This window comes from Tursiops truncatus, chromosome 3 (genome assembly GCF_011762595.2).
Source record: "Tursiops truncatus isolate mTurTru1 chromosome 3, mTurTru1.mat.Y, whole genome shotgun sequence".
NCBI lineage: Eukaryota > Metazoa > Chordata > Mammalia > Artiodactyla > Delphinidae > Tursiops > Tursiops truncatus.
This window is the reverse complement of record NC_047036.1, coordinates 106949101-106974400: the sequence shown is the minus strand read 5'-3', so window position 1 is coordinate 106974400 and position 25300 is coordinate 106949101. Positions and strand designations below refer to the sequence as shown.

General features: G+C 35.1%; 1 protein-coding gene across 1 annotated transcript in view; it reads right to left on the bottom strand.

The window, feature by feature from the left end:
- The window catches only part of ADAMTS19 (ADAM metallopeptidase with thrombospondin type 1 motif 19), a 279661-nt gene that overhangs the window by 127258 nt on the left and 127103 nt on the right, over nt 1-25300 (bottom strand). Inside the window, exons 9-10 of the mRNA XM_019924890.3 lie at nt 2609-2749; nt 1039-1189 (exon numbers count right to left, since the gene is read on the bottom strand). Of these exons, the coding sequence (XP_019780449.1) occupies nt 1039-1189; nt 2609-2749 (292 nt within the window). The remainder of the gene's footprint in view (nt 1-1038; nt 1190-2608; nt 2750-25300) is intronic.

Below are 25300 nucleotides of genomic sequence, written 5' to 3'. Positions count from 1 at the left end.
TGCTGGAGAAACACTCTGCCCTCCTGGAGCTTACACACTAGGGTGGGAAATTAATAAGAGGAAAGTAACAAACAAGTGAATAACTACTTTGATAAGAACAACGAAGCAGAGAAAGCATATGTCATAATGCTGTATAACCTTTTCCTTATAATGAATTTTAATTATTCTGCCAGTAATCCAAGACAGCATTATCTTCAACAAGGCCAAACTCCTTTGAGGCAATCACAGAAACTTAGGTACAGTGAAATACAGCTCTCAATTCACTCTAAGCATGATTATCAGTTGAAGCCTGAAATACAAAGTGTGCGTGAGTATGTGTATTGGAAAGAGGTAGGAAGAAATGGGCAGCTAGGGGATGAGCTTCAGGAAGACAGAAGAAAAGAAAAAAGGAAGGGTAAATAGAGCTAAATTCTTACATCAATTATGAAGGTCATTTTGCTCAATCTTTCAGATTTTAGATTTTTCTAGAATGGGACAATTGGCCTCTCAGAGTAACTAGTGACTGAATACTAATATAAAGACACTGCTTAGTTCACCATCAGACGTTTACCCTTTTCCTTTAGTTTAACTATTTAGAAATGTACTCTCTAATTTTTATTCCTATAGAACATATTTTTAACAATTTATTTTCAGAGTTAAAAGATATAATCCTTCCTCCAAAATTACATGTTCATATATCATTTTTATGACATTTTCACCCGGTTACCTACCATGTAAGCAAGTAAGAGATTTAAAACAAAAGCAACGAACTGGCATAATGCAAAGGCTTTTCTGACTTCAGTGCCATTTTTGAAGTAGAAATTCTTGGGTCATTCCTTCCTGGCTTTAATTAAATACCGACACCTATTTCTATCACTTTCAAAATGTTAGGGGGAAAATGCAGAAACCTTTTCTTAGAAAATCCTTCTTTCCAATACTGGGATGCTTTGAAGCCACAAACTCTAAAATAAAGTCATCTTCCCCTCCTCCAATCAATACTTCTAAATAATGGATGTGAACATACACTTAAAAAAAATCCTACCTGGATACAACTCTTACCTGCATCTCTTGACAAAAGGAAGCCAATGGCCCAAAGAGAATCTGACATTGCTCGTCAGCAGTGTATGTCATCTCTGGCAACTTGGAGGGAACCATCACGGAATTGACACTCTGGGGATTTGTCTGTAGCAAGCAGTTACTGGCCTTTGACCTGGCGATATACAGATATGTGTAACATTTTGAGTTAAATGCAAAAAGTTGTTATAATTAGTTAACACAGCAACAGGAAACATTTCGATACTACTAAAATATGTTCTTACTTTTATTTATAATCTCTTCTATTGAATGCTCATAGAAATTATCCCATGTATGAGATTCATTTGTTTATAATTATTATGATAAACCTAATAATAAAAAAAGTTCAAATTAACAGGACTTTTTGTTTTTAAAGATCTTTCATATTGATCAACTCAGCTAATCTACGTAACACTGTGAGGTGGTTATTATTTTACATATTTATAAGATGAAGAAGCTCAGAGAGTAACTTGTCCAAAAGTAATGTATGAAGGTAAGAAATCAACTATATTCTGGGATTTAAGGAATCTATGGAAAGCATTCTCAAGTGACTATTAATAGTGTGAATATTCTTCTACTTGACATTGTACTACAACTTCCATTTATGGGGTAAAATTTAATTTTATCATAGTTCTGATTCACGAGAAGACAACTACACAAAATCCTACACTCATTAGGGCCTACTGAGGGGCTACTGTTGCAGTGACAAAGAGAATGCCCAGACTCTACTGCACATATTTCTGGAAAGAGTTATAGTAATGCAATAAATATATTTTAGTAGATTTTAATATTCATTTGACAAAAAATTAGCTTGACAATTTAAATGGCATGGAAAAAGAAATTTGTGTAGTGAATTTAGCTAGTTAGATGTTCCTATATTTCTTACTTAGACTTTTGGATACTTTAAGCATCTCTCACTCACTAATTGGGACTTTACATAACATCTATTGGTACTGTTTCATCTTCCCCTTCTATTACTGAAGGAAAAAGTAAAGAACAGGGCTTTAACATGAAAATTAGAACAGTAATACTTTTTTTCCTTTCCTTTTCCAACTAGGCAGAAGCTACGTATTACCAAAGCTGAAGGTTGAAAAGAGGAGAATCAAGGACTATTATAATGGTGAAAACTATGCATTGACATTAATGAAAAAAGATTCAGAGTGCAGAACTACCACAGTGGAAAGGTGGAGCTTTTGTCAAAGAGGTTCTTTATAACAACAGATATAGAGGGATGAACAATGAAAATGTTTCCACTGAGAAATTTTGAAGAGGCAATTCAATATTATGAAAGATTTTTTATCATTATAATAACTTTCAACCTTACAAATCACCTTGCCCATCCTCTTGTTTGAAAGTGTGGAAACTAAGAAACAAGTGGGTTAAATAATATGTCCCAGTTCACACCATGAGTCAGTGGGGAACCAGGAGTGGATCCCAGCACGTTGATTCCTAATCTGGTGGCTGTTCCCCTCTGCCACACCACCCTCCCAGGTTGGTAGAGGAAGCAGGCACACATACACATTCATGACACAGCAACAGCTAGTGACCTCAGTACCTTAGAAATCTTTCCAAATCTTCCTTGCTACATCGGGACCACGAGACATCACCGAGATTTTGTCCTTTAATCCATTCACCAGACATGATATGAAGACCATCAGCACATGATGGGTGGTCATTGTCATGATTAATCCCCATGCTGATTTGGAATATAAAATTTAAAAATTACATTAGATAGATATTTTTAACCTGTTATACTTGCAATTGAACAACAGCTAAATAATTAAAATAATGGGAAAGAAATTCGTTTTTATATTTTATTTTCTTTTTTATTGAAGTAGAGTTGAATCACAATGTTGTGTTAATTACTGCTGTACAGCAAAGTGACTCAGTTATATATATACACATTCATTTTCATATTCTTTTCCATTATGGTTTATCACAGGATATGGAATACAGTTCCCTCTGCTATACAGTAGGATCTTGTTGTTTATCCATTCTATATCTAACAGTTTGCATCTGCTAACCCCAAACTCCCACTCTACCCCTCCCACACCCTCCCTTCCCCTTGGCAACCACTGGTCTATTCAGAGAGAAATTAGTTTGTTTTTTTAAAAATTTTTTTGGATGTGGACCATTTTTAAAGTCTTTATTGAATTTATTATAATATTGCTTCTATTTTATGTTTCGGATTTTGGCCACGAGGCATGTGGGATCTTAGCTCCCTAACCAGGGATCGAACCCACACTCCCTGCATTGGAAGGTAAAGTCTTAACCACTAGACTGCCAGGGAAGTCCCGAGAAATTAGTTTTAAAGGTCAACATAACATTAGATTTCAGACTGATTTATTTTTAAACTTTTATGGTCTATATTAAAGGTCAATGCTTTCACTTAGTAAAAAACATTCTCCCAATCAATCTAGTAAATAACATGCTTAGTTCACCTGTATCAAAATGATCTATAGATATATTTTTGACATAGTAGCAGTTATGAAGCACATAGAAGTGGTAAGTTTCTATTCAATCACACTAGATTCTTGCTCTTGCCTAAAGATCCTTTATTCATTCCTTTTATCAAATCCGAAAACACATTAAAGTATTATTTTTCCTCGAGTGCTTCACGAGATAGTCTTCCTCCACTCATCATAAAACACAAACTGTCCCTGGGAAACCTGAACACTCTCGGCCATCTTCATCTTTTCTACTGAATCCTGAATCTGTTGCTCCAAGTTGTAACTCTACTCTAAAACTCTGACTTATCTTCTGATGGACGTATTAGAAGACTGTTAAATTCAGTATGTCTAAAAGCTGCCCTTAATGTTTTCTCTTTCAAACCTCTCTGTACTCCTGAATTCTTTTTCTCGCTTGTTCTCTTTTGTGTGCCTTTGCTAGCCCAAGAATCTTCAGGTCATCATTTATTCCTTCCTCTCCCAAATTATCACCCAATTGTTTACTAATTGTTAGGGGCAAGCCCTGCTAATCTACTTTCTAAATATTTCCTTCAACTGTTATTTCCTTTCAATTCCTTCTGTTACTATTAAAGAGGATTATAAAAATATTTAATCCTGAAAATTACTATGGCATTCTGAGTGGGTTCTGTGCTTCTAATCTTTGGCAACATTCTCCCTTTTCCTCCTGCCCTGCTCCAGTAAGATCTATTTAAAAACACAATCGGGCTGCCTTTCATCTGCTTTTCCATTACCTATATAGGAATTTCCAGCTCCTTAACATGGTACACAGTTTCTTAATCTTCTTCCAAGCCATTTATTGCATTTCTTTTCAGCAAGAGCAAATGATCTGTAGTTTCCCAAACATTATGTTGTTCCTTATTCTCTTGCATTTTCTCTGTGTCATATACCATAAAAAAGGGGCTTATAAGCTTGAATTAAACAATTCTATGAGGTAGGAACTATTATTATAATAATATAATACCCTTTCTTCTGATGAGAAGTAACTTTCCCAAGGTCATACAACAAGAAAGTGGAAAGTAGTGATGTTTGAATTGAGGAGTCTGGCTCTAGAATCATGTGACTAACCACTGAAGTCCATTCCCTCCCTGACCCTATCCAAAGTGCCTTGCCTTCAACACCTTTCCCTGGATAAATTCTACTTGATCTTCAAGATTCACGTAGATTACTTTCACGAGGTTTTCTTTTACTAAACTCCCACCTCACCTACGGGTACTGTCTCTGTTTTCCCAACACAGGATTCTGTGAACAACATTACTACAGTATTTTCTACATTGTACTCTATGTTTTTACTCTTGGTTATCTCTCCAGTTTCTTGAGGATAGGAACTTACTCATTGCTCTAAGATCCTGGCATATGGGAACCATACTCTATAAATGGTATTTAAATGTTGAACCAAGTCAGCATGTATTTGGGTTGGCCAAAAAGTTCGTTCGGGTTTTCTGCAAGAGGTTATGGGAAAATATGAATGAACTTTTTGGGCAACCCAACAGAATCACTTCTATTTCAGTAAAAGTTGCATATAATCTCCTATGAATTCTCATAATGAGGACATTAAAATAACTGTTTGTGAGAGAGTTAATACTGAAGAAGTAGAAAGAGGAAAGCTTGGTTTTGCACATGTTAAGTTTGAGATGATGGCAAGATAGTCCAATGCTCCCTTTTCTCATTGTGTAATGATCTAGATAATAAATAGTCTTTCATAAAAATTTTGTGAACAGGAATATATATATGATATTTTAAAATACTAATAAAAGAATATTGTTATAAAAGTTGCTAAAGGAAATTACAACTATACTACCTATATTTTCTCATATGAAAATGAAAATTTTCAGGACTATTGAACTACATTTTTTGGTTAAATAAACTAAAGATTTAAATCAAAATGGTTAGATTTAATGTTTTTGAAAGAAGAAAATGATATAGATGGAATTAATTAATTTATGAAGAAGAGTAATGAATTAAAAGTTCATTATGTTTGCTAACTTGAAGATTATGGAAATTATATAAATAAAATTTAAAATATACTGTTGAATATCATCCTTCACTTTTAGTGTTACAAAAATTCACCTATATGATACACCATATTTCTCTTTCCTTGTCTAACTAATGTCCTTAAAAAGGGTTTGTATCAATACATATTAATAGAATGACTGACAGAGAGAACAGGAAGAAAAATGTTTTCATACTTTGAAGATAAAGAGAAAAAGTAAGACATGATATGGAGTAGGTAGGGGCCAATTCACTTACTGAGGGCTAGAGTGAAAGATGTAGGAGTTAGATTTGAATCATGTACCTCCCCCTTATTCATGTGACCAGAGGCAATTTAAATAATAATAAAGGAATAAATGTGCCTCAGTTTCCTCATCTGTTAAATATACTTTTCTGACTGGTTGTGAAGGTTACATGAGGATGATATAAAATGCCTGGCACAGTGCCTGCAATATAGCAGGAACCCATAACCTTTTTTTTTTTTTTTTTTTTTTTAAACTGGGGCAGTAAATCAGAGAAGTTTTATCCTATCTCTCTAATTTGTCAAAAAAACACAGAGATAACCATCATTAAAGGCAATCTGCTGTATTGGCTGACTTTCATGAAAGTGGGGATTTAAGAAAAGCCAAGTAAATAATAATGGCAAGAAGTTACTTTGTCTGGATGTTAAATTAAAATAAGAAATTGTAAATATGCCACAATCTCCCAGATTGATAAAGACGCCTAATGCACTGGCTGTACGGTTCCAATGCCGCCCCTGCCTGCATCACTGTCTCACCTCCCCCAGGGATTCTGGCTGCAGCACACATTGCCGGGTGACCCTGTTATAACAACAGCCACTTGCCATGTGGAACATACTCAACTCTCCCATCTGTGGTGGTGCAGTCTTTCAAACCATACACAAATGCTATTATTTTTGAAAGGCAACTGGTCTTTTTCAGAAATAATAAAACTTCTTAAATAATGTGTCCATTTGAGAGAAGGAGAGGGACTCCTTCCAAGATTTAGCAATTTGGACATTTTCCCAAAGCAGTGTAATGTTATTTTCCAAATTGGGAAGATTACAACTTCTCAAGCAGATGATCATTTTCCTTTTGGGATCCTGATTCTCATGTAAGAAATTAGCTACAGCCATGGAGAGATCTGGTGATACAAGCATTGTTTACCATTAGTTAAATTTTCCTAAAGCTATTTAACTTGTAACAGAAGTTATCATTAAATTGGGACAGGGCTTTTTTTTTTATAACCACACATCTGGAACTATCAGGAGACACTGCTTAGTACTGATCCTACAGATTTGAAATAAAACAACTGTGAACCTTTATTTGCGCCAGTCACTATGTTAATCATTTACAATGATGATATCATTTAATCCTCACAATACCCCCAGAATGTTTCTGTTATCATGACTTCTATCTTACAGATTAGGAAGGTGCTGAGGTTAATAGCAGAGCTGTGACTCAGACCCAGGCAGTCTGATGGGTCAAAAGAAGTGAACGTTAAATCACCAAACTATAGATCAAAAGTATCCATTGACATATAAGGTTTATTTTCTGAATAATTTTAAGTGTCTCCTCTCTGTTAGCAGAAACGCACCTTCACACATACAGTCCCATAACCAAGTCGCATGCACTGTGTGGAAAACATTCTCGAAGTAAGACATTAGCAACACCTCTCCTCACACTGTGCAACTGAGCTACATTTTAATAATCTCAGTTTAAATTCACTTTGACAAAGAGCCTTGGGCAAATAAACTCTCCACTAACATTGTACATGGTTGTCAAGTCAACTGAGAAAATATTTTTATCTTATAAAATTTCTCAACTTGTTTAAAAGTCTCTGCCAGGAAGTTTTGTGATATCCTGCGGAAAGCTGGAGAAGCATTTGGATTTTGAAGATGGTCCCTTTTGATGTTTAAAGAGTCAGAGAAGAGAACATTTATGAATTCACTCACATTTTTTGGATAATTTGGAAAGGATCCAATTTGTAAACAGTCATATTTTAAGAGAGTAAACTTTTTTGTGCTGAATACATTAAACATTTTGTCACAATATCTTATTTTCCACTAAAAGCCACATATTATATAGAAAAAATTAATTTATAAAAGGAAACAAACTATCACAAATGACACGTAATTTCATACCATTCAGTGGCTATATCTGATTTGATGTAACTTCACTCCTGTGTACTCATGGAAAAAAGCCCAACATTAAGAAATATGAGACATTTTCATTACTTTTTATATTTTAAATCATTTCACTTTGCACAAAACAAATATGTACTTCCACTGGTAAGTCAAGAGGCAATGGAAAGTAAGTCAGCATCAAGATAAAAAATCAGAGGTCAAAAAATAAAGTAGGGGTACAAAAGGAGATTCCTTTTGACTTTGCTGTGTGTTACACGACAGTTTTATCTAGCAATTCAACAAATACTTGTTAAGAACACACTAAGTGCTAGGCACTGTACTGAGTTGGGGTCGTAAAAATGAGTAAGATCCAGTTTTTACCCTCAAGGAGTTTATCATATACTGGGGCTGGAACACTCCATCCCTTGCCCTCATGCAGCTAAAAGATGCCTGGATCCTGTCCTTCTACGTTCCATAAAGCTCTCCCACCCATTCCTCCTTTTCCAACACTACTTCCATCAACCAAGACAAGAGGTGACTTTCTTCACTTCTGGATTGTTGTTCTTCACTTCTGGATAACCCCTTCACACCTGGCCTTAACTCTTTGCCTTATTAAACAATTATTTAATTATTTTCATTCCTTATGAAAACATTAACAAAAATGAGTTCCCTAGGTAAAATCTTTCAATTTTCCTTGGCAAGCAACGATACTGAAGAAGTGAATAATGAACCAAAGGGCTGGTTAAAATGCAGATTCCTGAGCTCTACCCCAACCGATTAAAAGAGGCCTAAGGGCTTCCCTGGTGGCGCAGTGGTTGAGAGTCCACCTGCCGACGCAGGGGACACGGGTTCGTGCCCCGGTCCGGGAAGATCCCACATGCCGCGGAGCGGCTAGGCCTGTGAGCCATGGCCACTGAGCCTGCGCATCCGGAGCCTGTGCTCCGCAATGGGAGAGGCCACAGCAGTGAGAGGCCCACGTACCGCAAAAAAAAAAAAAAAAAAAAAAAAAAAAGAGGCCTAAGACCTAAGAAACTTTATTTTAACACATTTTATCAATGATTCTTACTTAAAATTCTGAGAACCAATGAGCTACAAGATAAAATCCACACTTTTTATCTTGTTTTCAAATAATCTGTAAACTGATTTCAATCTAATTTCCACTGGATCAGTTAATTCCAGCCTACTGTTTTGTAGAGTCCCTTCCTTTCAGAATGCTTTCCACAGCTTATTTGTATTTACAAATGTAACTTAAATTTTAAGCCCTTCTTCCCATATAAAGGACTCTTCAATAAATTCTAGCACATATTTCTCATGATTCTTAACTTTTGTACCCTTCAAATATATGGCACAAAAAATATCAGAACTATCTTCTGTTTCTGGTAAATTTTAAGTAATATATACAAAGTATTACTACCTAGAATTTAAGTGTTCAGAGAATAAGAATTATCATATTTTCTTTTTAATTCCTTAAATAGTAATAAATAAATATACATAGATTTTATCAACTAATATAGAATCACAGGAGCAACTAAATATTCTGTACATTTGATGGAAAGTTGAAACTAATGTGGCATCTTACTGACTTAGGGAAACCGTAAGCCTGAAAAGTCTATGGATGATCTGCTCAAGGAAGGTTGCTTGCCTTACTCTAGACCATACATTTGCCAAGAGAAATGCATTAGAGAAATGCAAACAGAAAGCCAATTCTTGTATGGCTGTTCACTAGTTGGGTGATTTTTCTCCTCTTCCACCTACTCACTATGACGTCCAAACCTACATTTGAAGAGAATCTGGTATGGGGGTGCTGCTGCATCTCAGCTGCCTTACGTCCCATTCTGATTATTAACTTGGACAAACTACTTATTACTCTAACTGGTATCACTGTCTAAATAAAATAGCAAATACAAAAACTGTGCAAGTGGTCTTATAAGAATCTCGACTTCTCTGGTGGCACAGTGGTTGAGAATCCGCCTGCCAATGCAGGGAACATGGGTTCGAGCCCTGGTCTGGGAAGATCCCACATGCCGCGGAGCAACTAAGCCCCCGCGCCACAAGTACTGAGCCTGCGCTCTAGAGCCCCATGAGCCACAACTACCGAGCCCGTGTGCCTAGAGCCCATGCTCCGCAACAAGAGAAGCCTCTGTAATAACAAGCCCTCACACTGCCACACTGCAACGAAGAGCAGTCCCCGTTCACTGCAACTAGAGAAAACCCGCACGCAGCAACAAAGACCCAGTGCATCTAAAAAGAAAAAAAAAAAAAAAAGAATCGCCATAATAAGTATACTTCCTGCCAATCCAGTAAAAATTCTGAAGGATATAAAAGCACTCCTTGAGTGAACAGAGAGATGTATGGCCATTGGAGGCTGAAAATCTCCTTGTTACATTGAAGCATTCATAAAAATAATTATAATACTACTAATAATGAATTATTATTATTATTCATTCACTCTGTATTATTCATTCTGTGTTATGAGTCAACAATGTGCCATGCAATTAGAGCATCACCAACCTAACAATGAACCTTGAAAGGAAAACTTATCCACATTTAGGAATGAAGAAAATTAGTAAAGACAGATTGACTTGCCCAGAGTTCATTCAGAGAGTAGCTGGCATGACAAGAATTCAAGTCCAAGTCTGCGTTGCTTTAATATGCTTTCTCTCATCTGCCCACTGAGTAATTTCTATCCTTAACCAAGGCGTGAGTACTAGAGGAAGATACTTGTGACTTTTGCTGTATGGAATTCTAAACCGTACAATATGGAAACAGTGAACTTACATGTTGCTATTACCAATTTTAGTGGGTCAAGGAACATTAATTACAGAAAAATTAATTTTGAATATTTTAAGAAGCAACAGATTTCTAGAAACAAGAGTATATTTGTTTTTGTCTATTACAGTAATCTGTTATTTTATCTGTTTCCCATCCTAAGAGTCCTAGATGATGTACTGTCTTTATCTTCATTTCTTATTTACTTCTTACTGTTTGTCTACTCTCCCTTTAGAATATAACCTCTCTTTCTTATAGTAAGATATGCTGATGTAATCAATATACTGATACTGTACACTGATCTAATCAGTATATTGTACTACAAGATATACTTACTATAAGATATAGTAGATATACTGATGGGCATCAATGCAGAATGAAAGCCAAAAATTTTATTTCCTTCTAAAAGGGACTCCTCTGGATGCTGAGAGAGATTAGCCAAATTTAAGCTTACAGGATACCTCCTGGAGCGTATGCTACCTTCTTATTTAATTAGCAGAATTTTAGATTAAATAGTACTATTGCTGAAACTTCTGGAATTGTCCCTTCCAAGTCCACGACTTCAGGATGTGCATGAAACAGCTGAACAGGCCTGTAACCAAACTTCAAAGAAGACTCATCATAACTGATGTATAATTTAACTACTGTATTTCTACACAGTTAATTTTATATAAGAATCAAAATAGCATGTGCCAGAAAGGAAAAATATGTTGTCATATTTGTATTTTTATAGTCATAAAACCATATTTTCCAGTCAAGGCAATTGCATTCCTTGACCCAAACTAATTCCTCTTTCCCTGCTTCTGGAACTCAACTGCTCTCTACCCTGAATCTCAAAATGGTTGTCCAAAAGGTGAGTATTCCTAAAACAAATGCTTATTCATTCATACAATAAATATTTGAGTTCCTATAATATACAATGCACTCAACCTGGTACAATATGAGAAAAAATGTATTAGACACTAATCCTATTTTTATAGAGATTCCTGTCTAGTAGGGAGTGTATGTGTGTATAAATATCAGTATAAATCAGTATATATTAGAAATTAAGCTACAAGTGATATTTACAACTAACAGTGTAAGGGAGTTAAAAAAGGAGATACATTTCCAGCTGGACTTTCAGGTCTAATTTCACAAAAAGGATTACATTTGGTTTGACCATTAAAGGGATTACATTTGTCTTTACTTAATGGATAAGTAAAACTGAAAAAGGTATAAATCAGTAGGGCTGGGAGTTGGAATAAGAAAAAAGCATTAATAAAGACATGAAGCTTGAAAATTATGGATTGTTTACATTCATGAAATAGAGAAGTAGCTTATAAAGTTAGAAAGATAGATTGGGACCAATCTGTAAAAGTCATAAAGCTAAGGCTATGGAATTTGGAGTTCATTCATTAGGTGGTAAGGAGCAATAAAGATTTCTGAACTGAAGATCAGAACCATAATTCAGGAAGCTGAATCTGATGAAAGTAAGATAGATTAGAAAGATTAGGTGCTGAGGCAAGGAGACCGCTGAGGTGGGTATTGCAATAGTCCAAGCCTGGATAAATAACAGAGAGGGAATGGAAAGATGGGCTAACTATTTCAGATGACCAATGAACAGAATTTTACAACTGATTATGGAAGGAGCTAAGACTAGAAAGAGTTAAAGATGTTTTAGATGTCTCAACTTAAGAACTGATAACAGTATTGATGCCAATAACAGAAATGCAGATGTCTGAAGAAGTGGGTTATAACCTGGCCCTACCTTGGTTCTACCCAGGCAAAATTTCCATCAAAGCATATAAGCAAATGTCATTGATTTCAAAGCCTTATTAATTACAAGGCATCTACATTGTTCGTACTCTGGGATTACTTAAAACTTTAGCAGGTGCCCCAAATATTTGTTGCCTTCAAGGAGCTAACTTTGCATATTTATTGCCTCATTAACTTCTCAGTTCCAAAGAAACTCCTGAATTGTCAACTTAGTGGAAAAGCCATGTCTCTAAGCCAAAGTTTAATAAATATATATTAGTCTTTTCCCCTTGGTTCAAAAAAGCAAAACAAAAACCAAAAACATACAAGTATTTTGGCCATGTGAAAACATGTTCTGTGTTTTTATAGTCACATAATTTATAAGTAATTTTCCCTAATGTATGTAATTTTATCCATTCATCATCTCTATGAAGTAGGCAATCTAATTACCAGATGAGATTCTTAATCAATAAATAAATTGTATATGTTTAATGCAGTTTCTTTTAACTTTTAAAAATGCAGAACTCTGCTAGAGCTTTTTTATTTTCTTGACACTATCTATTACAAGTATAAATTACCATAAATGTGCTAAAGTCAAATTACAAAATTGTATCGTAAACGGTTTTCAAGACAAACAACTTTGTCTACAACCTTATATCCATACTATTATTTCAATAATATAAACCTATCTTAAAAGGACAGTTTTTATAATTAGCAAAACAAAGTGCTGAGGCATCAGATACTAAATGGTCAAAAAATAAATACTATTTCATTAATATAAGACAATGATCATTTTCAAGTCCTTATGATTACTTTTATTGGCTACTTATTTTTAAAGTAATGGGATAAATTTAACAAGTGAGAAAAAGATGAGATGCTTAACCATTCTAGCAAGCAAAGAAACACAAAACAAATTAAATTGTAATTTCACATGTGCTAAATTCAAAGCTGGGAAAATAAACTGAAACTGTATTTACCAGCAGTCTTCTATTTAAATTTGGATAAATATTGCATATGGCCTCCAAAAATAGTGCCCCACTTACACACCTCTCAAAAATGTATAAGAATATCTATTTCCTCATAGATGAACGCTTTTCATTCACTTACACTGTTAATCGAAAAATCATTTAACAGCTATTTATAGAGCACAAATGAAAGGTGTGAGAGATACAATGTTAAACAGCAATGACAGCAGAAACAAACATAAAACAAAACAAGGCACAGCCCCTCTCCTCAAGAAACACAATCTAGGGCTTGCCTGGTGGCACAGTGGTTAAGAATCCACCTGCTAATATAGGGGACACAGGTTTGAGCCCTGGTCCGGGAAGATCCCACATGCCGCGGAGCAACTGAGTCTGTGTGCCACAACTACTGAGCCTGCACTCTAGAGACCGTGAGCCACAACTACTGAGCCCACGTGCCACAACTACTGAAGCATGCACACCTAGAGCCCATGTTCCACAACAAGAGAAGCCACCGCAATGAGAAGCCCGAGCATCGCAATGAAGAGTAGCCCCCGCTCGCTGCAACTAGAGAAAGCCCTTGCGCAGCAATAAAGACCCAATGCAGCCAAAAATAAATAAATAAATAAAATAAACACAATCTAATTAGAGATACAGACATTAAATAATCATGCAAGTGTAAACCTACAACTGTGAAAAAATTAGGAATGAAAACTACACAGAATTAGTAAGAGCAGATATGAAGGGATTTAACCTACCCATGGAATACTTCTCTGAAGAAATGACGTGAAAGAAGAGTAAGAGAAAATGAGGGAAGAGGACAGGGAGAGTTTTCTTGTCAAAGGAGGCAGGTGGTCCTTACAGTGGGAGTAAATATGGATTCATCTGTGTAGATTTATGTAATCTGATAGTCGAAAGGAGAATTGCTTTGTGGTTTGACTGGCATCCTATTAACGACACTAGGATATTCTCATATAAGCCATCAAAATATCTCTATGAGCTATGTGGTTATATCCTTTGTCATTTTTCTAATGGGACTTTGGTCATTTTGCAAATTTATTTTTAAGAGCTCTTTTTATATTAAGGAAAATATTACTTTGTCATGTGCCAATATTACACATGATGCAAATGCTTGCACTGACTGTGATTTACCTTCTGACTGTTGTATTTTCTTCCTTGCCTTGATATTTAATTTCAAGTCACTAATTTTATGTGAATTTTCCTTAAATATTTCTAGATTTCACACCTAGAATCATAAACGTTCTCTATTAAAAGAAAAAAGAAAAAAGTCAACAAAACAAAAAAATCTCACGTACAGAATCATTTTGGTGTGTTCCGATGTAATGTCTAAGGTAGAGAATCAGATTTCTGTTACTTTTGTTATTGAATGATTCATTTCCTTCCATTGATTGTAGGTGCAGCTTTTATTCTATGCTACATTTCCACATCTTTTCCTACATATAAATGGAATTTTTTTTTCTTACTCTCTCTTCCATTGACTTGTCTGCTTTTTCCAGCACCAGCACAAACTGCTTTACCTATTCTGAAATGTATTACTATTTGATAGTGCTCACCCTCCTCCTCCCCAGAGTGTTTTTTTTTTTTTAAACAAGAAATTTCTTATGTTGAGTTTTCCACATGGACTCTAAAATCAGGCTGTCTAGTAAAAAAATTCTATTGATATTTTGGGCAGATTATATTAAGTTATATATAGATAATTGTCATTTTATAATATTGACTGTTCCTACCCTAAACCAGGAAATCTCTTTCCATTTATTTACACCACTTTTATGACTCTGTGGGGTTAATAATTCTTCCTTTTATAAGTCTTGTACATTCCTTTGTAAGTATATTCCTAGGTGTTTTATCTTTTTAATTTTTATTTTATTTTTTGCTATCTTCAATATAAATGAAATTTTTTTCTTTCCTTACAGTTAGCAAGTGGCTCTTGTTCATGTATTGGAAAGAAAACAATTTTTACACAGTTTTTTAACAGGCCAATAAAATTCTCTCACTGCTCTAATAGGTTTTTTAGTAGATTGTCTGAAGTTTTCCATTTATACAAATGATACTCATTTTGCCTCTCCTTTCTAATTTTAAATTTATTAAATATTTTCATGAAAACAAATATATGTAATATATATGTGTACACATACTACATTGTATATGTGTGTATCTGAATGTGCTATGTAATATAAATAACTTAAGTATTAAGGAGATAAACAGTAAGGTCCTACTGTATAGCACAGAGAACTATATTCAATGTCCTATGATTAAAAAAAAAAACCACCCAATTAAAAAATGGGTGAAAGACTTAAATAGACAAGTCACCAAAGAAGACATACAGATGGCCAACAGGCACATGAAAAGATGATCGACATCACTAATTATTAGAGAAAGGCAAATCAAAACTACAATGAGGTATCACCTCACACCAGTCAGAACAGCCATCATCAAAAAAATCTACAAACAGGGCTTCCCTGGTGGCGCAGTGGTTGAGAGTCCGCCTGCTGATGCAGGGGACACGCGTTCGTGCCCCGGTCGGGAAGGATCCCACATGCCGCGGAGTGGCTGGGCCTGTGAGCCATGGCCGCTGAGCCTGCGCGTCTGGAGCCTGCGCTCCGCAACGGGAGAGGCCACAACAGTGAAAGGCCCATGTACTGCAAAAAAAAAAAAAAAAAAAAAAAAAGCTACAAACAATAAATGCTGGAGAGGGTGTGGAGAAAAGGGAACCCTTTTGCACTGTTGGTGGGAATATAAATTGATACAGCCACTATGGAGAAAACTATGGAGGTTCCTTAGAAAACTAAAAATAGAACTACCATATGACCCAGCAATCCCTACTACTACTGTGCATATACCCTGAGAAAACCATAATTCAAAGAGACACATGTACCCCAATGTTCATTGCAGCTCTATTTACAATAGCCAGGACATGGAAACAACCTAAATGTCCAACAACAGATGAATGGATAAAGAAGATGTGGAACATATATAGAATGGAATATTACTCAGCCATAAAAAGGAATGAAACTGGATCATTTGCAGAGATATGGATGGACCTAGAGTCTGTCATACAGAGTGAAGTAAGCCAGAAAGAGAAAAACAAATATCGTATATTAATGCATATATGTGGAATCTAGAAAAATGGTACAGATGAACCTATTTGCAGGGCAGGAATAGAGACCTGGACATAGAGAACGGACATGTGGACAAAGCGGGGGGAAGGGAAGAGTGGGATGAATTGGCAGATCAGGACTGACACATGTACACTACCATGTGTAAAATAGATAGCTAGTGGGAACATGCTGTAAAGCACAGGAAGCTCAGCTTGGTGCTCTGTGGGATGGGGGGCCAAGTGGGAGGGAGGTCCAGGAGGGAGGGGATATAGGTATACATATAGCTGATTCACTCATTGTACAGCAGAAACTAACACAACATTGTAAAGCAATTATACTCCAATAAAAAAATATCCTCTGATAAACCATAATGGAAAGGAATATATTAAAAAAAAAGAATATATATATGTGTAACTGAATCACTTTGCTGTACAGCTGTAATTAGCATAACATTGTAAATCAACTATACTTCAACAACAACAAAAAAGTATTAAGGGAAACCATCACACAAATAGGAAATTTGGACAAGACAAATTCTAAGATCCATGACCAACTTCTCTATCAGATCTTATATTTCCACCTTCGAGAAGAAGGCACGCAAAGTGTGTGCTGTTGTAGAAATCATTTTAGTCCTGAAGTCCTAAAGACAGTCTTGTATACTTTCTCTTAGAAGTCTCATCTGTGATGTATCAGTCTTTATTTTATCTGGAATTGATTTCTAGAAATGAGCTGAAGAAAGTGTTCAATTTTATTTTTATACATGTGGAAAACCAATTGTACCACCACATTTTTATAAACAGTCAACTTCCTTTACTGGTCTGCAATGACAGTGTGGTCAGATGTCAGGTTTTCAAGTAGGCATGGGCCTGTTTATGACTCTGTATTTCACTGTATTTCCTGTGAATATATGCGTAAATGTCAAGATCTTAGTTACTATAGTCTCATGATAGGTCTTCATTTCCGTTAGAGAAAGATTCCCATGTTATTCTCCTCCTCAGCCTCTTCTACCTTTGCCTCCAGCTTCATAGCTTCTCCAAGAATGTTTTGACTATTTTTGGCTATTTGTACTTATATATAAATGTTAGAAATATTTACCAACTTATATAAAAGTTTATCATTGGAATTTCCATGAACCTCTAAAATATGTACAGCAGAACTGACATCTGTAAGATATTTCATTTACCCACAAACATATATTTCCACTGATACAGGTTTGATTTAATGAATTTTAATAGGGGTATTTGCTTTTCTGTCTTTTGTTGGATTTATTCTTAAGTATTTTGTGTTTTCTATTGCTACAGTAAACAGCATCCTCTTTTTTAATGATATTTTGTATTTTTGTGTTTTTTATATTTATCTTATATCCAATAGACTTACTATACTCATCAACTAATTCCATACTTTACCTTTGCTTTATATTGTGTTTTTATGTAGGCAATCGTATCATTTGCAAAGTAAAATAGCTTTGTTTCTTCCATTCTCAACCCTACATCTTTCACTTATTTTACTCTCATGCTGTACTGGTTTGTACCCCCAGTACATATATAGAAGTAGATATAGTGAGATCTTTGTGATTTTATTAATTTTATAGAGGATGTTTCTAATATTTAACAATTAAGAATCATGATTCCCATTGATCTTGATAAATTTACATGAGTAAATTTTATTTTATTGGATTTTTTTCTGCATCTACTGAGATAGTGTAATTTTTCTGTTAATTACAAACAAATATTGTATATTAACACATATACGTGGAATCTGAAAAAAATGGTATAGACGATCTTATTTACAAAGCAGAAATAGACACAGACGTAGAGAACAAACGTATGGATACCAAGGGGGAGGCGGGAGGGTGGAGGGTGGGATGAATTGGGAGATTGGGATTGACATATATACACTATTGATACTATGTATAAAATAGATAACTAACGAGAACCTACTGTATAGAACAGGGAACTCTACTTAATGCTCTGTAGTGACCTAAATGGGAAGGAAATCCAAGAAAGAGGGGATATATGTATACGTATAGCTGATTCACTTTGCTGTACAAAAGAAATTAACACAATATTGTAAAGCAACTATACTCCAATAAAAATTTAAAAAGAAATCAGAATCTGTTAATTAATCTGTTAATGTGGGGATTAAGATTTTTAAATGATAAATGACCTTTGCTATACAGACATAAAGTCAACTTTATTCTCTTGTATTAAGTTCATTTATTTATACAGTGCTGCTTTATTTTGAAAATGTTTCTTTGCCATTTTTGCATCATTCTCAGATAAGAAATAATTGATACTTGCTTCTTTATAATAGTCCTTTATTGATTTTCATATTATATTAATGCTAGCCTCAAATAATGAATTTGAGGATGTTCCTTCATTCTAGAAAATTTAGATTTTCTAAATTTCCTTGAAGCTATTGCTGTGTGAACTTGTGTTTTCTTTGAAAAGATTCTAAAGTGCTGATTCAATTTATTTAAATAGTTATAGAGCTTTATGTCCTTCCATTACATTTTCTTAGAATTTTCCCATTTCATCTCTTTGTAGCTTTTTGCCATGAAAGTATTTAGTGTATTTTCTTAGCATCTTTTTAATGTCTTTGGTATCTGTGTTACATCTCCTTTTCTCATTTCTAATACTGTTGAATTATGCCTGTTTTTCTCGATCAATCCTATCTTTCTCAATTTTACTTGCATTTTCATATATTTAATTTTGGCTTTGTTGTTCACATTTATCACATTTTTCTTTTTCATTAATTTCTACTCTTCATTATTTCTTCTAATTTTTTTACTTTGTTGTTATCTTTCTAACATCTTAATTTGAAAACTTAGGGCATTAATTTCATCATAAAATTTTTATGTATGTTTAAAGCTATTCATTTTCCTCTATGCGCTATTTTATCTGCAATCTACACTTCCTAAATAGTATATTTGTTATTGTTTAAACCTGAGAATATTCTGGTTTCCCTAATGATTTCTCCTTTGATCTATGGGTTTTTCAAAAGTATGCTTGTAAATTTCTAAATTTCTTAGTATTTTGTTATGGATGTTTAACTTAATTGTATTATGATCAGAAAAAATCATCTGTATATTCATTTTTTGAAATTGAAATTGTAGAATAAAACAATATATGGTCATTCTTTGTAACTATCCAGTATGTTTTAAAAGAGCAAGTGTTCTTTTATAATTGGCTGTAGGTTTTATATCTGCCCAATAGATCAATATTTTTAGTTGTTCAAATCTCTTCTCTTCCATATAGATCTTTCTGTTCACTTGATCTATCAGTTTCAGAGAGCTGTGTTAAAAACTCCCACTATGGGGCTTCCCTGGTGGCGCAGTGGTTGAGAGTCCACCTGCCGATGCAGGGGACACGGGTTTGTGCCCCAGTCAGGGAAGATCCCACATGCCGCGGAGCGGCTGGGCCCGTGAGCCATGGGCGCAGGGCCTGCGTGTATGGCCGCTGGGCCTGCGAGTCCGGAGCCTGTGCTTCTCAACGGGAGAGGCCACAACAGCGAGAGGCCCGCGTACAGCAAAAAAAAAAAAAAAAAATCTCTCTTTGGAATTTTCAGGTATTTAAAATGGGGAGGGGAGATTTCAATGTCTATCAGTCCAGATCATAATGTTAATTCTAATGTAAATCTGATATTACTTAGATAAAACAACTGATTTCCTCAAGCAGAATGTTTTATTCATTTCTACTAGACAATTAGTACTTTCATATATTCAGCTGTTCTACACGGCTTAGGAGGTTATATATTCTACATTTTTAGTAATCAATTTATTGAATAAAAGTACATACTATGTGCCAAGTACTCATGTTCTAGAGGTTGGGAATACAACAGCAAACCGAGGAGACAAGAATTCATCATATGCATACAGATAGATTGATAGATACATAGGTGGACAGATAGATAGATACACAGCTGAATTGGAAACATTTTATGAAGAAAATTAAAGTAGGCAGAGGAGGATAAGCTGGGGCTGTGATTATATTTACATTTGTAAGACATGTTATCAGAAATGCCTCACTAAGGTGACACTTGAGCAGAGAACTAAAGAAGAAAAACAGAGACAGCCATGTGGCTGTTCTGGAGAAGAATATTGCAGGCAGAAGGAAAAGCAAAAGGTACAGGGTTTGAGGTAGATGTTTGCTTCATGTGTTTGAGTTACAGAAAAGAGGCTGATGCATCTAGAGCCCTCTTAGTAAGGAGGGAAATGGTAGGCTGGAAGTGAAGGAGGCTAGACTATGTAAGGTCTTGTGGGGCATTTTAAAGGTTGAGAGTTTTACCAGTACGATAGGAAGCTACTGGAAGATTCTGAGCAAAGAAGTCAGGCAATTTGCTTTGTTTTAGAAGACTGTCCCTGGCTCTGAATTGAAAAGAGGCTGTAGGAGGCAAGGGATGAAAAGTAAAGATCATTTACGAGGCAACTGTAATAATCCAGATGAGAAGTGATATTGGCTTGGCCCAGAGTGGTAGCAGGAGAATTAGTGAGAAGTAATCAGATTCTGGATGTATTATGAAGGTGGAGTCAACAGCTGATGAACGGAATGTTGAGAGCGAGAAACAGAGAGGGCTCAAGGGCAGTTTCATGGTGTTTGGCTGAGTAACTGGAAGGATGGAGCTTCCACTTATTGTGATAGGAAGACCTCAGGGGGGAGCACTTCCAGGGTGTGGGGAATCATTTCTGCATGTGCATGCTGGAATGAAGTCTCACTCCATGTAGCCTTGGGTATATTTAAAAACACATGGGGACTTCCCTGGTGGCACAGTGGTTAATAATCCGCCTGCCAATGCAGGGGACACGGGTTCAAGCCCTGGTCCAGGAAGATGCCACATGCCGTGGAACAACTAAACCTGTGCGCCACGACTATTGAGCCTGCGCTCTACAGCCTGCGAGCCATAACTACTGAGCCTGTGTGCCACAACTACTGAAGCCCACACACCCTAGAGCCCCCACTTGCCGCAACCAGAGAAAGCCCGTGCACAGCAACGAAGACCCAAAACAGCCAAAAACAAATAAATAAATTAATTTAAAAACCCCATATTATTTTAATAAAACTTTACCTAATAACTTATTAAAAGTTTCATACAATAGCTAAAAATGCTCTAAACAATTTGAGTGTGCATACAGCACCTTTTCTATAATAAAATTTCATTGACATTCTACACATAAGAATATTTTACTAAGATAATTACTATATTAAAACATTCACTTATTTAACACATATTTATTGTTTGCCTAGTATGTACCGAGCACTATCAAATGGATTAGGAATCTCATGATAATAAAAAATAGGCATGGTTCATTACCCCTTGGAGCTTAAAGCCTATGAATAGATGAATGAATACACATTTATAAAGAGATGGTGGCATTGAGTGTTTAATAGACTGACCTACACAGAACACGTACTATAGGAAATGGTTATTGATAAGATGTGTGAATTATGATCAGTAGGACATAATTACTCAAAGATATTCCCATCCTTGTAAGGTAGAGGGTGTAGCATGTGCCAATGTCCTGCAGTGTGAAGAACCATGGTACATTAGAAACACTGTAAGAACTCTAATGTGGCTGCAGTGCTGAGAATGAGAGGGAGCATAGTGTGAAGTATGGCTGAAGACATTAGGTTGGGGATAGATAATAAAGAGCCAGCCCAGAAGTAAGTTAAGTGAGTTAGAAGTACCCTTACGCATTTCTGACATAGCACAGTAAGTAATTAACAACATGGGCTTTGGATTTGGACAGACTTGACTTTGAACATCCACTCAGTCACTTATTAGCTGTGTGAGCTTTGGCAACCATCATTCCTAAAGTAAAGCTAATAGTAATGCCTTCCTTCCTCAGGTGGGAGCAGAAGTCTTTGGTCTCAACGTGCTAAGTCAGTGTAAAGTTTTGCTGCCCAATAAATCTCCAGATATAGCAAGGTCAGAAAAATACTCACAGGATTATGTTACTAACAATTATCTTTCAAAATATTATTTCCATAATGATTTATATATTTTATAATATCTAAGACCTGGGGCTAAGTTTTAGTAAAAGCTTAACCGATATTAAAGGGTTTATTTTACTTTTAGTTGGAATTCACAGAGAGGGCTGAATTATTTGTGGCCCTAAAGGAAAAAGTACGTGATATGTATATATGGTACATATATGGTATATATTCATATTTCATGTATATATATATACACACACACACACATTTATATAACAAACAAGTCTAAAATACCACTAAAAATGTGTACAAAAGAACAACTTTTATTATTTGCAACGGATTGTATCACAGAATTTATGTCTAAAAGGACTGCACAGAATATATGAGGACAGAGATAAACAATTCAAATAAAAACCGCCTTTCAGGCTAAAAATAAAAACAGTCCTCTCTGGCAACCAAATGTGACTCCTATGTAATACTGTCTTAGAGTGAATAACCGTTATGTAACAGGGCTCTTCAAAGTGTGGTCTGGGCAATGGCTGCCAGAAGGTGAACTGTTTTTTTTTTTACAAATTTGTAACTAGATAAGCGGCTGGCACTAGAATGTAAATCAGCTACATCATTAAGCACAAAGTTTAGTTCAACTGATTTTTTTTTTTAATTTCAAGACGTTTTCAACAAAGCGAGCAATGTGCTATATTCTGGCATAGCTCCTTACCTCATCAGAGACCACATTTCCAATATAAGATCAGTTATTGAGCAGCTAATGAGAAAATCAAATTTAATGGAGAGAATTGTACTACCTACACTAAAGTAGATTCTAGATGACCTTCAAGTGTTATAGGGCAATAAAGAGAGACGAGAGAGAGAGAGAGAGAGAGAGAGGGAGGAGAAGAAAATAGAAAACTACTAGACAAAAATATTTTCCTAATTGTAGAATGAGGAAGCACTTCCAATTGCAAAAAGCTATAGAAAAAATAATGTGAGATTTGACTACTAAAAAACAGTCTCAGGTCAAAAACTTTAAAAGACAAGATTAAACTAAGAGATCTAGGAAGATCTTAACAATATATTTGATCAAAAAAGAATGTCCTTAACATCAGAAGAACTCCTGAAAAATTAACCTCTCTTAGCTTCAGTTTCCTCATCTGTAAAAAGATGATAATACTTAGTTCAAGACTTCTGTGAGATTGGATTAGATATGAATAAACTGTTTAGTACAATGTCTGATAATAAAAGAAGTCTTTTAAATTATCAGATAGTCTTTAACAACCTAATATAAATACGATATTCTAAAACTTTAAAAATACTGTGTAATTGTGCAGTTGAGAGTTAACTCCACAAGTTTGTGTGGTCCCAAACCTGCACATTCTAAACAAAGGTCTGGGACTTGCCTTGCTCTTTAGAGCTAACTCTAAGCCCTTGAAATATCCTGCCTAATAAAAAAGTATCTTTGTTTACTTGGGGGCCCTGGGACATGTCCAATAGTTAATACTAACAATGTGATTTATGGTGGGGGACTTAGAACAGCTTGACCTCTGTAGGGAATAGGTGGTCAGCCATGCCTACGTGACTAAATTCCACTAAAAACACTGAGTACCAAGGTCCGGGTTAGCTTCTCCAGTTGGCAGTATAATGTGCGTGTTCTCAGACATTATTATTGAGAGAATTAAGCATTGTCTGTACAATTCCACTAGAAGAGGACAAGTGGCAGCTTGCGCCAGGTGTCCCCTGGACCCTGCCCTATGTGCCTTTTTCATTTGCTGATTTTAATCTATATCCTTTTACTGTAATAAACTATCATTATGAGTAAAACAACTTGGCTGAATTTTATGAGTCCTTCTAGCAAATCGTTGAACCTGAGGATGGTCTTGGGGACTCTCTCCCCACACACAGTAATGTAACCACCATTAATATATTAATAATAAATTACAGCTTGAAATCAAAGTATAATCTCTTACTTTAAGAAATTTTGTTCATAAAGATGATATAAGACATATAAAATATAGTGAATATGTGTATACATATGTATTCCCAAACCCTATCAAAGTTATGAACAATTTAATAAGGTATTTTATTTATAAAAATAAAGTTTTAGCCTTCATCACAGTAAATTAATAAAAGTCCTATCTGTATTTCATGAGTATAAAAACATTAAATACCAATAAAAACATTCTATTGTTGAAATTTTTGGTTATAAGAAAAATAATCACTCCCCTGACCTATCATTTAGAAAGAAAAATAATTTTGGAAAGGAATCATAAAATATTGGTATAAATCATTTATTTCCTCTTTCTTGCTATGGATTCTAACTTATACTTTTGTATATAATTACATATAAGATTTTTAATTGGTAATTTCTCTAAGGAAAATTTTAATATATTTTTGCAGACATTACTTAAGATTCTTTTGCAATAGTAAAAGAAGAATATTTTTGTTCACTTCAATTACTTAAATTCTCACCCCACAAGAGTCAGTTTTATTACTTGGTGGCCCATATTGACTTTCCCAGCTATACATGGAGTTGCTCTGGGAATTTCTAGAGATCAAATTCAAGGCAACAATCATAAATACACTCAAATCAATTTAGAATCATTTCATATGTAATTATAAATGTATTCTTGAATTGACAAGTTCAGATGAAGTCATTTCTTAAACTGTGGGTTGAAAAATTAAATGATCCAGTTCTGTCTACAGGAAATATATTGAATATATTGGAAGAAATTATAACCAAAAAAAGAAAGAAATCCAAAAAGAAAAAAAAATAAGAATTAAGTAGCTTCACTTAAGTAGCTGAATCTTAATTATACCTCTAAGTAAAAGAGCTCTGCTGGGGTGTGTGTGTGTGTGTGTGTGTGTGCACACATGCACAGAGAATCCATAAATATACTTATCTAACATCTATGAAAACTTTCCCTATGTGAGAAGCTATGTGTATATGAACATTGTTTTTTATTTCCTCTTCCTACATTTTTGTTTCATTGTGCTTTTTATCTTACACTGGATGATGATGATGTAATTTATATGGATGAACTTCCTGCTGTTTGTTCTTTATGAAGACACCATTACTCTCACTGCTACTGTCTCCCACTATCTAGCTGCAAGAAAAATTTTAGCCTCTACTTTTGAGACAAATATTGCTTACTGG